At 38.6% G+C, this 13,178-nt stretch overlaps 1 protein-coding gene across 1 annotated transcript in view; it reads right to left on the reverse strand.

Annotated features, from left to right (window-relative positions):
• Snx7 (sorting nexin 7) overlaps positions 1–13,178 on the reverse strand; it is an 86,298-nt gene that overhangs the window by 46,599 nt on the left and 26,521 nt on the right. Inside the window, exons 3-6 of the mRNA XM_031375298.1 lie at positions 10,344–10,454; positions 9,295–9,459; positions 6,860–7,058; positions 3,059–3,258 (exon numbers count right to left, since the gene is read on the reverse strand). Of these exons, the coding sequence (XP_031231158.1) occupies positions 3,059–3,258; positions 6,860–7,058; positions 9,295–9,459; positions 10,344–10,454 (675 nt within the window). The remainder of the gene's footprint in view (positions 1–3,058; positions 3,259–6,859; positions 7,059–9,294; positions 9,460–10,343; positions 10,455–13,178) is intronic.

A 13,178-nucleotide genomic window follows, 5' to 3' on the forward strand; every position in this document is an offset into this window, starting at 1 on the left:
TTCTTGTTTTTTTTTTGTTTTTTTTGTTTGTTTGTTTTGGTCTGTTATTTATTTATTTATTTATTTGGAGGGGAAACTGGGAAAGGAGAAATCATATGACATGTAAATAAGGAAAATATCTAATAAAAAAAGAATCATCAGGCATGTATTTCTGATGTAATCAGTCATTTAGAATTATAAATATTTTTATAGAGTAGGTTTCTTTACTCTCTTTAAAATCTCAACTGTAATCAAGTATTTAAAATTATTTTTATAAATCTTGTATTAGGTTTCCCTGGGCACATTTTATCAGTTCAAGTATTACATACATGCTTAATATTTGATGGTAAAGTCTTCAAAGAGAGTAGAGAGCAGAACAAATAAGCAATAAAGGTCAGTGAGAGCAATGGAAATGTGCCATCATCCACTGGGGCACCTGAGAGATCACCTGAGTCACTAACCTGAAAAGATCTATAATTAGTGGAGCATCTTCTTTGACCCAAAAAGGACAGTTAATCAAACCAGTAATTACAGCACAAAATCAGAGAGCTGGAGCATAAATTCACACCTTAAGAATTTCACCATGACCCAAAAATGTATAAATCTATTAGCTAAGGTTTGATAAGGAGTCATAGCTTCTTGGGTTAGCTGATGGTCCAATATTGTCTTCTTGAATAATTATAACTTCGTGTTTCAATGTTCTTACACCTAAAATACCCTTGAGAATCAATAGAAATGTAGCCCCCGTCTACATCTTTGATACATTTTCCCTGGGTTTCACATTGCCTTTCTTTAGGCAACTCAACTGTCTTACAAGACTTAGACTCACCATCAGAAGCATGAGCACTCATCCCCTGTCGTCCTCTTTCACTGGACTTTACAATGTTAATCAGGGGACTATTAAAACTGACTCTGGATAAGAAAGCACCTCAGCCATTGACATGAGAGATGCAGCCCACGAAGAAGAGATGCTTTACAGAAGGAAGCAGCTAGACTCAAGGTGCATGGAGAAATCAAACAGCAAGGCTCTGAAGCATTCCAAGGAGAACTGGGAAGCAGTGGGTTAAAAGGGCATCCGGAGACCAAGCTTCCCTCCTAGCAGAATTGCCTCTCTCTAGTAACTTTTAGCCAGTTAAGAGCTGCTAGACTTAAGGAGCTCGTAAGGCCCTTGTGTCTACGAGAATCTATAGGCTGTTAACAGTTGCTAGGGGAGGGAGAGAAATTTTATTCAGTGGTGTTACCACTGATAAATTGTTCCTATTTCTATAACTACCCCACCCATGATCTTGTAAGCAGCCCAGTAAAATTTAGTATGTAATTCAGTTAATCAATAAACAAGTCAGGAAAGAAGAACTTGGGAAGAAAATGTATCATCCGGAGTGGGAGGGGGCTAATGAAAACATATACATATATCAAGATGTCCTAGTGAAACCAATTTTGCATAATTAAGGTGTGGTATATAAGACACAAAAATTATTTTAGAAGACATTAACATTTTCCCTAATGTCAGGAAAAACAATAGAAAATTCAACTAATTGTCACAAGTTCCTTTATATCATTTACTTTGATTAATATCAAGACACGTTTTCTTTTCTCTAATCTAAATGATTCATACTATCATTAAGTTCCACATACTCAAGTTCTACTTCTGTATTGTGCATTAATTTATAAATATATTTTAATAGAAATATATATTTTATAAGATAGCCAGTAAAGATCATATAATTTTAATCATTATCTATTAAAGTATCACTAGTGATTATTTTAAGTGAGATGAAAATATCTCAATATGAAACAGAAGCAAAAATGTAATATAAAAACTAGCGATTATATCCCAGGTGGCTATAAAAAAATTCCATCCATCAAGGAGCCATATAATGGGACTTTCTAGTGACTATTACGATTTACGATTTTTTTTCAGAGCTTTAATTGCATAAGATTTTGCTTTCATGCTTTCTAGCTTGACTTAACATAGAGATAAGTACTACCTAATTGATAGAAGAAAACAGACAAGTCATATTTCCAATAAATATCACGAGAAGAGGTGACTAATGAGAGAAAACCAAGAGACACAGTTGAGCCAGTAGACAGAAAGAAAGACTTCTCAGCCATGAAACATGGAGTCTGAGAAGCAAGGAGTGTTTGTTTATAGAAAACTCCTCAGAATCCAGGTAACATCCAACGTCCGAAAAGTTCATGCAAGATCTAATGACTCGCAAGTAAAGCCTAAACACGGCCTAAACACGAGAAACAAAGAAATCACTCATGCTCACATGGCTATGTTACCCTTTCTTACCAAGATCGAAACAGCTAAGAAAAATTACTAGAAATCAAGGTGGCTAACATCAGAAATCAGCCATGGCTACAATTCCAAGCAGAAGGGAGGATGTTGGATTATATGCTTATACACCTCCAATGTGATTCTCCAGCATTCCCCTGAAAGACTAGACACCAGAAAGAGCCTGCATACTGAGAGCACAGGACAATACAGGACGAAAACCACTGTCCTAGCAAACAATATTACCAAACAAACGCATGGATCTGGAAATCTTAAGTTGAACTCAAGACAAGTATATAAAGAACAAGAGGCTTTTTACATGGTATATGAGAACATTTTAACTTGGAAGATTTTTTTCAGAAGCAGCCTGAAGGCACAGCCTGAAGGTACATATATCAAGACCCTTCTCGGTCACTTTCTATGTAATACATACTTAATGCATATAAAATATGTTTAAAATTCATAAATGATACAGGAAAGTAACTCTCAAGGGTTTAAATCTCTAAAGCATAAAAAAATGACATGTTTTAAAGTAAAACTAAATGTTAGAAGAGTGTTCCTTAAGTACATCTTGACTGAGGATGCTCTGGATTGAAGACAGCCACATAAATAGTTGGTGTTCCTATTGAGCATCCCAGTTGTTATCTATGCAGTCATTCAGCCACTGATTCATGGCTACAGCGAATAGATATCTCTTGGGTATCTACATGGAAAACATCCAACCAGGACAGGAAAGTGTGGTCGAAACACAGATGGCATCATGAAGAGAATAGCGCTAAGGCAATTGTTAGAGGGTCTTACCACTAACATCTCACTGTAAAGCACATACTCATGGACGACAGGGAGCAAGGCCTCTGACAGGCCAGACATCCGCTTCTCTGTGGCCTTACAGCACTGTTCAATGCAGCTGGCGATGCCTTTCAACGTATCAACCAGTTCTTCTTCTGAGGCTGACCACAGAATATGAACAGGGCCGTATTCTTTCATTTCATCAAAATAGTCTAAAAAAAAAAAACATCTTTGTCAGTTTAAATCCTTTAAAGATTTACTTTTTATTTGTATTCATTTGGCTGGGTATGTGAGGGTATGCTCAGGTGCCCACAGAGCGCAGAAAGGGGTGCTGGGACCCTTGAAGCTAGATTTGCTGGCTGCTGGGAGTCGGCATCCTCTGGTAGATCAGTAAGAACTCTTAACTGATGAGCCAGCTCTCCAGCTTCTTTAAAAAGTTATTGAAAATCCCCATATCATAGCCAGTATGAAAGGACTTTGTTTCATTCTCTTCAAGTTCTGACGCTTGGATATAAACAAATGCTTATATTATCCTTCACTCACGAACCAGCCTTTGCAGACTGTAAAGTCAGTTTTTGAAGTGCTACAAAGTATAATCAAAACTAGATTTCTTTTCTATTATCCTAGCTTGGAAAATTATATTATACAACCCTCATAGCTATTATAAAATTCCATCTATCATATAATTACCTATAGATAATTGTATCTAAGTATGTGGAGCCAAGCCTCTAAACCAAACGTGTGTTTCTTCTGTTCTTTTAACTATACAAACTTGTCTACAGTAATTACTACCCACTAACCTAAGCAAAACTACAGGCTTTCTTCCTTGACTCTCCAGGAATCACTACAGACACAAATGATAGCCTCTAGAGCTCACTTTCTTTCCACTCAGCATAATTCACTGAAACGTATCCTGCCACTCAAAGCTACAGCTAGCCAAAGTTTTCCTATGATCAAGTGAACTCAAGAAGTTAAGATTATCTCATGAAGATAAAAGTTTTACTCCAAGTTCTTAACTTCACTTTTCAGAGTCTAGTAGATTCACCTGTATTGAAGATTAATGACCCCGAAACAGGAAACAAAAATTTTAACAGTTTCGTTCTCAGTATGTGTGCATGCTGATGGTCCTCACTAGGCAGCTAATTTATGCTGCAGAGCCTTCTTAAAACTACACAGCATTAAAAGCATACCTACACATCAACATTTAGTAAGTACCCCCACTAAAATATATGTATCAAGTATACTGTGAGGTCTGGGGCAGGTACAGCTATAATCTCTTCTTTATTCTATAGCACAGAGAAACAACACAACATGTAATCAGCAGAAATCTGAAGAATAAATTTAATAAATTGGGAAACAAAAAGGAAAAGGAAACCAAGCTTTTTTTTTTTTTAATGATCAAAATGAAATGATTTAGAATGAAAATGATCAAAAGCGAGCATGAGTTACAACTCTCAAACTAGTTTCCTGGTATGGAGCTGAATGGTGTGCACAGGTTAGATTTCAAAATTCCTAAAGGAATCTCCAATATGTTGAATGGAATCCTGTCTCCAGCTCTATTAAGTAGGCTTCACATTTTTTAATTCTTCTATTTTTTAAATTAATGATTCTCATGCAGTATAGCTTAATAATGGTTTCTTCTTTCCCAATTTTTCCTATATCCTCCTGATTTTATATAATAAGTCTCCAAGTTTGAGCCAGAAGCATTCACTTTAGAAACAAGAGCTCAGATTTAGCAAGTCTGTAAGAATTGAGCTTCCTTCACACAGAGCGAAGCCATTAAAGATCTCCTTGCCAGTAAATTCAAAGCTCATGGACATCTTTGTGGCTCTTAGGGGTCAGCAGTTTCCAGAGCATGCTTTGAATTGCTGCCCAGCCTAACTGTGCATAAGGAATCTGCTTCACAGAACTGGAGTCACAGAACCTACTTAACTAATTAGCTTCCTGAGAATAAGAAAAACCGTAAGGCTGGGGTGGTGGTACACACTTGACACCCTAGCATGTGGGAGGCTGGGCGGAGTTCATTTTAAAACCTCATGCCAAGAGAAAATAGGGGGAGGACACAAAAGAAAAAGCAAAAAGGACAAAGAAAGGAAGAAAGGAAGGAAGGAAGGAAAAAGGAAGGAAGGAGAGAAAGAGAGAGAGAGAGAGAGAGAGAGAGAGAGAGAATGACGACTGTAAGGAGGATCAATCACAATCATTACACTGCACTCAGATACTACAAAGCAAAGATTGCATTACATTTAGGAAAATAATTCTGTACTTTTGAGAAAACAAAACATTTCTGTTTTATATTTAAATTATTTTCTCATGATTACTTCTCTGTGTTTATGTATGCATGCTTGTATATATGCATACATGTATATGAGTGTGCTCATCCATGTGTCTGCACATGGAGGCTAGTGGTTTATCTTTGGCGCTTGCTTCTTTAGCTTTTCGCCTTTTTATTTTTCAGCATGTGAATCTAGAGCTCCCCTACTTTTGGTGTAGGCTGACTGGTCAGGGAGCCTCTGGGGTCACCCCTCTGCTTTCAGCTGTGGGGTTTCAGAGGTGTGCCTTTGCGCCCAGAATTGACGTGATTGCTGGAGATGTAAACTCAGTTAGTTTCTCACGCCTCCATAGCATATACTTTAACCACTGAGCCCTCTCCTACTTCCAGTCTCCCTTCCCCCCTTTTACATACATTTACGTCTATATTTGGGGGGGGAGCGTAGTATATGCACCACAGTTTGCACATGGAGGTTAGAGGACACCTTCAAGGAGTCAACCTCTTTTTCTACCATATGGATGCCACCTACATAGTATACACTAGAAATAAAATAAAATTTCCAGTTCAATGATGGAGATAGACAAGTTACAAATGAGGCATCAGCAGAGTGACTTCTTGTAAGCGGCTCCTCTTCAGTACCAACATATATTTAAAACGCGTTTGCTGGCTCTCCCATCTCTTTATAATTTTAAAACTAGAAAATAAATATCATTACACAATTGAAGTAGGATCATTAAAGACTAAAGATTAGCATGATTGTTTTTAAAAGGCAGATAATAGGAAAGACCACCACTTTTTCCAATATGTAAGTCTTCATGACTTAACATATCCTCCTCCCCACCACCAGTAAAATATTGGAATTCAATTCCTGAAATGCCATTCTTCAATTTTTGAGAGATGACTCATGTGGAATGACACCGACTTCATAAACTAAATTGAAAAGCTCAGGGCTGGCATTGCCATGGTGTCATGAGCTACACATAGAAACTAGAACAGCCAGAACTCTATAAAACCAAATGGGGACTGGCCATGCCTACCTAAACATCATCACAAAGGAAAAGAGTGTGTTATGTGTGTGGGAAGGGTGTGTACGTGTTCAAGGAGATGTACATGTCTCCCTGTGTGAGCTGTGTGAGCGAGTACTCACGCATGCATGTGTGGGTGTGGGGCAGAGTCAGAAGACAACCTTGGGTATCGGCCCTCGACATGAGGCTTAGTGACTCAGAGAGACTTCTTGACCCATGAATCCTGGAGAGCTGCCTGCCTCTGTCACCCCAGCACCAGGTATCCATGCACCTCCCAGATACCCAGGTTTCTATTTGGGTGCTGGAGATCTGACACAAGTCCTCATATCTGAGAGGAGGCCACGCACCTTAAAGCTGGAGCCAACTCCTCAGTTCCTCAAAACATTTCCAATGGACGTCAAGGCGTGAGGCATTATTTGTAAGTAAAATCCTAACAGTGTCACCGCACCACACCATAGCAGTCAAAGCGTAGATGAAAAAGAGGCTAAGCATCTGCGTGCTCAGTCTTTCATAACATACCCCTTTCTTCCTTGTAAATCCTCTGAGATATTTTATCTATTAAGTTTATTTTCTGGCTGAATGTTTCAATGAAGTTATTCATCTCCATGAACTCTTCTGGCCGGTTCTTCACTCCTCGCATGGAAGACGCCACCGCTCTGACCGTCTGCCCCATCCTGCTCAGCAAGCCAGGTCCTTGCTTCTTATAGGAAGAGAGTTCCTAGAAGCAAAAAGTGAAATAAGTACAGCGAGTCAAGTGGCAGCATTCCCAGTGGCAGTAAAGCAAAGACAGAGACAACGACAACACACTTCCATGTGTGTCTTTTAAAGCATTCACTTTTGAAACATCTGAATTTGGGGGGGAAGGGAGGTATCGTCCTCCTACACCCCATTTGACTGTATAATATTCCATTTCAAAGTGCTCATGGAAAACATGTGGGCGGTGTTTTCTCAGAGGATAAATCTTTAAAATAAAACACTGAGATCAGTGATAAAGAAGATGTGCTAAGCAATCTATATCTTTTAAATTGTTTTTATTTTATGCGTACGTGTGTGTGTGTGTTTGCCTGTATATATGCATGCATAGCACACACATGCAGTACCCTCAGAGGCCAAAGAAGGTGTTAGGTCCCCTGAAACCAAAGTTAAAGACAGTTGTGAACTGAACTCAGGTCCTCTGTAAGAGTGTCAAGTGGTCTTAACCACTGAGTCATCTGTCCAGTTCCCAATCTACATTTTAGAAAAGAGATTACATAGACAAATGACCTAGAGAAGATTTCTTAGGACCCACATTACTACTGAATAGAGAAGAAACCTTAATTAATTCTTCAAGTATACTAGGTGACATTTACTGACAGTTTGGTGTGTTCCTGTAACTACACATGCAGTGCAGTCTTACACACACAACTGACAATAAACCCATGACGGCTTCTACTATTTTCCTTACTTTACAAAGGAAAATGGGGGCAATGGTCGGGAGAATAACTTGTTCGAGGTCCTTGAGCAATGTAAGCAACAGGGAGGCGGGGATCACAGCAAGCTCATTTGAGAGGTTCCACTGCTGCACACGATGCACTCTGCTCTGTACAGGACACACTCTGCTTCCATCATGTTCTTGTTCTAGTTTATAACCAGACTCTCTGAGCACAGCTCTCGAGCCACTGGAGTGGGTAAACTAGGACACCACCTCCACTGACTGGCTGTCTGCAGAGAAAACTCTTGAGGAAGACATGCGCTTAGTTATTTCAGAGTTAATATGGGAGAGACAGCTACAAATTAGAAAAAAAAAAAGAAAAAAAAACAGATATACAGCCATGAAAATCATCCCTTGAGAAATACAGTGTGCTTAAGCAAACAACAAAACACAAATCAGACCTCACTAGGTTCTGAGGGGGCACCACAGCATTTCTGAAAACATGGGCTTGTCTGCGATTAACTAAATGTTAGAGAGCAAAACTCATAGGAAAGAGATATATAATCTGTGAATAAAGATAATTCCTGATTTGCAGATTTATAAGCAATATATCATTTACACAAACATGGAATAAGATGTTGTCTGTCTTCCCACAGGTTTTCTTTCCAAAAGCTCTTATGAAAACACATTTGTAACCAAAGAGTAACCCTCACCAACGAGACGACCCTTCCATCCATGAGTGCCCCTGACTTCCCTCAGAAAGCATACCTCATCACTTGCAGTACAAACTGTCTCTGGGAAGCTGTTGTCGTAGTCTCTGCTTTCACGTGTTCTGAGTGGAAAGCATATACTATCCCCCGGGAACGAGCTTCGAAGGTTAGAGATCAGTAGTTTCCAACCTCTGCAATGCTGCGACCCTTTAATACAGTTTTTCATGTTGTGATGACCCCTACCAGCCATAAAATTACTTTTGTTGCTATTGTATAACTGTAATTTTGCTATTGTTATAAATTACAATGTAAATGTTTGATATGCTGGATTTATGATATATGATCCCTGTTAAAGGGTCATTCCACAACCCCTTTGGGTCTTCTGACTTTCACTTAAGTGCTCTGGCATGCATGTGTTGACACAAGAGTGGGCACACACACACTCATGTACCACAAACACACACACATACACATGCAAACACCCGTAAACATTATACACACAGAACAAAATATTCATGCTTGACCAATGTTGATTACATATGCAAACAGCATCCCTGATTGAATAAAAATTAACAGAAATAAGAATATGTGTATGTGAAAAAGACAACAGATTTCCATCTTGCTTATTGATGATTAACATGTTGATTTGGTGCATCAGGGTTATACCTAAAATATTTACCAACATTTCTCCAATATTTTCTAAAACAATTCACTTGAACACTTCCAGGACACCATTGCCTAATTTGTAAAGGTGAGAAAGAGAGAACATGCAGTCTGAGGAATACATGGGTACTAAAATTTATATTTTATGAATATAAAATAGAACCACTTACCTCGGCTTGTGCAGTGAGGAAAACCTTGAAATCCTCATTAAATGTTAAAGTTGGGTGGTCAGCAATCCTGTTCAGAAACTTGTGCAGTGCCTTCCTGCGGGTCTCAATGAAGTCATCATTGAAACGTTCCACCATGCCTTTCACGATAAACTTTTCTGGCAATGGCTGAGACCAAAAACAAAAGCAACAACTATGTGAGAACATGTGTCCATGGCAGTGGATTGAGAGTGGAGAATGGAAGATGGAGCTGAGAGACAGAGACAGAATCAAGAAGTATGGAGGCTGAGGTCACAGAGGAGTGGCAGGGAACCACCAAGTATGTATGCAAATGCTCTTAGGAACCCTGTTGCTCTCTGTGCCAATTTAAAAAGAAAATATTTATTTAAAACACATCTATCTGAAGGTCAATGAGACGGCCCAGCACATAAAGACACATGATCTCAAGTCTGACAACCTGAGTTTGATCTCCAGAATCCACAGGATGGAAGGAGAGAAATGAATCCTACAAGTTGTACTCTGCCCTGCATACATGAGTATGCTCAAACACAAATAACAATTAAATTAAAACAAAAATGAACCAGAAAACTAAAATCTTGCCTATAGCATGGCACATCAGGTTGCCAAGAATTCTGAAGACCAGTTGAACACCTCATCATTTTTTATAAGAATAAGTTTATGAAAAATCCATAGTACAGGCTGGGAATATGACTCTCCTGTTGATCAGGTTGATGACCTGAGCTCAATCTCTGGGCATACACATGGTGGAAGGAGAACTACCCCTCCCTCCAGTAGTCTGAGACTCTCTATACATGACTGCATCCCTAGGCTACCTCCACAATAAATAAATAAGTGTTATATCCATATTATAATACTTAAAAAAAACTACAGTTAAATCAAAGAGTTTAGGAGTAAATGTTCCTAAGATAAGTAAAATTTATTGGATTTAAAGGTATTATGTTTGGTATTATGCTTTAGACACTCTAAAGTGCTCAAGAAAACACAGTGGCTATATTATAAGCAACAAGATTCACAAACCCTTATAAACTCACAGGAATAATGAGAGTGGGGTGTGCTTCCTCGAGTTTACCCTTCAACCAAAGGAAATCTTGATAACGTCGTCTGACTTCGAATTCACTGGAATCAAACTCCCCACGAGATGTCTGAGGGAAGCAGAAAAACATAACAGCCCGTACAGTAGAAGACAGAAGACATTTGCTTCATTCTATTTTAGAAATTATAAAAAAAAAAAAATAGGTCCCTAAGAAAACTTGAATCTTAATTATTCAGTGTTTGTCAGCCTGTATTTTCTTTTTCCAGTCATCTATTCATGCAGCAGATGAAATTAAGCGAACTTTCCGGTTTTTTCCACAAAGAAAGCAAACACCATGCTTAAATCTGAAGTCGAAACTGAAAAATCTGTCTTCCAACAGCCATCTGGCTCCCACAGGCTTTTGACTACTATTACTCTGGCGTGGCTTTCTCGCTTAGAAAGTATGCTCTGAATGTAGGTTTCAAACATTCTTCTTTTCTTGACATGATTAGAATTCAGAATTTGAGGAAAGTTCTATTTTTAAAATCTGGAAAATAACCTGAATATAACCGAGAAGACTGTTTTCTTGGAATGTGTTCAAGAGAACTGCTTTCACTAAAATCTGCTGTTGGTATGTAAAAATTCTAAGGTTTTTTTTTTCTCAGAGTGATTTTGCCACTTTTTCCAAAAGAATGTAATTAATGGATATTTAATGTGAAAAGATTTTATTCCTGTTATTTCTCAAGGGAGTTTTTTTTTTTTTTGAGCTCCATGCTTACGCTCTTAAAATTTTAGTAAATATATTAAGTCCTCTCATCCTAGCAAACCAAAAATCTGTGCCAACTCATGTGTCAAGGACACAGGTTCAATATCAACCTCACAGCTACTGCTTAAACCTCAGGCCAAAATAAAAGTAGCACTTGTCTAATTCATACTTGGCATCTCACGAGAAAATAACCACTTATACTGATGCCCCACTTAACTGCATTTTTGCATACTAAAAATTATATACTGTAATATTTAGGTTGAGATTTTTCTTCAGGAGGAAAGATGGAATAAAATAAAAAATATTGCAAACATATCTCCCATCACAGAAAATAACAACTACCTACACAGGCAAACCACTTGAAAATTAAGCAGTTTATGTCACAGGGTATAGCTTTAATGGTTTACAAATTGTTATGAAGCTTGTGAAATTACACCATCCTTAAAAGTTGATATTTACAATATCATACAGTATATCTTAGTAAACGATCTCTTTGCAGTTGGAAAAGGTGAGGATCCATCAGATTTAGCAGCCTAGGAATCTAAATGTTCACAAAACACTTCAAAAATGTAGTTCTTTTGCAAAATGATAAATGATATGGAAACAGTAAGAACAGAAGATCTACAAGCAGTAAAAACATGTTTAACAATATATGTACACACTGACTGATATGTGGATGTATGTATGCATACACATCATACTTGCATATACACACACAAATCAGCAATTAGTCGCTCTCTGTCTGACTGAGCACCAGGCACTATGAACAGGCTCTTGAGCCACTTCCAAGGCAATAAACTGGTGTGACCATTAATACCAATAAAAGCATTCGAGCAATGGCCAGTGAGAACGGGATTCGGCTGTATATGTTCTCAGCCACTTCCAAGTCCTTAGTAAACACAAAGCAATCTGTTAAAAATTCCAGCAGGAAGATGGCAAACCGTATCAAAGAATTAGTTAATTCTGTCCTCTTCACTCTGTCACTTCCTTAAAGGAATTTTATGGCATATTACAACAATTGAAGAAAATAGAAAATGAGTTCAAATCAAAGGAGGATATTCTATTTCTTTCTGCTTCAAGACCTTATACTCCTCCTGTGTGGGATATAAATAGCAAAGCTCATATAGTCACCTAAGCTTAGAGGATGACTAATTTCCCTACAGTAGACTTTAGAATCATCATCCCACCTAGAGCAGTCATATTTGATCACTCAGAGCCACAAGATGAACTGGGTTTGATGACAGATTCCGACAAAAAAGAACATGTGTTCTAAAGAGTGTGCTTCAAGTATCAATAATGCTTATAAGTGGAATGCAAGTGTCTATGGGAGCAATGTTACATATGCATTTGCTCAACAAATGCAGGTACGCTAAGCTTATCTTAGTAATCAGTTCATCAGTGGAGGACAACAGCTACTGCCTGCATACTATCCGACATTTGTATCCTTCACGATGATATTATGGGAGGAAAGACCACAGTTAAATCTCTTAGGTTTATCTTCCACAATCCCTAAAGGAAAGCGATATCTATGTGCCCAAAGGATAAAGCAGTTTGTCCAAGCAATCACCTCAGAATGTTAGGGAAGAGTTGAGGGAAGGATTTTGGGCCCCGAGAGGGATAGAAACTCCACAGGAAGACCAACAGAGTCAACTAATCTGGACCCTTGGGGCTCTTAGAGACTGAACCACCAACCAAAGAGCATACACAGGCTGGACCTAGGCTTCCCCACACACATGTAGCAGATGTGCAGCTTGATCTTCGTGTGGGTCCTGAACAACTGGAGCGGGTGCTATCCCAAAAGGTGTTGTCTATCTGTGGGATATGTTCTTCTCCCTGGGCTGCCTTGTCTGGCTTCAGTGGGAGAGGATGCACCTAGACCCAGAGACATGATTTGCCAGGGTAGAGGGATACCAGGGAGGGGACACTCTCTCAGAGAAGGAGAGGGAAGACAAGGGGAGGGCTGTAGGAGGGAGTGAATAGGAGGAGGGCAATGAGAAGTATGTAAAGTATGTTAAAAAAAATAAGAATGTCAGTCTCAAGAATAAAGGGTCCTTTGCTCACGAAACAAATGTTTTTTTTTTTTTTTTT

Source organism: Mastomys coucha, unplaced genomic scaffold (assembly GCF_008632895.1).
Source record: "Mastomys coucha isolate ucsf_1 unplaced genomic scaffold, UCSF_Mcou_1 pScaffold16, whole genome shotgun sequence".
NCBI lineage: Eukaryota > Metazoa > Chordata > Mammalia > Rodentia > Muridae > Mastomys > Mastomys coucha.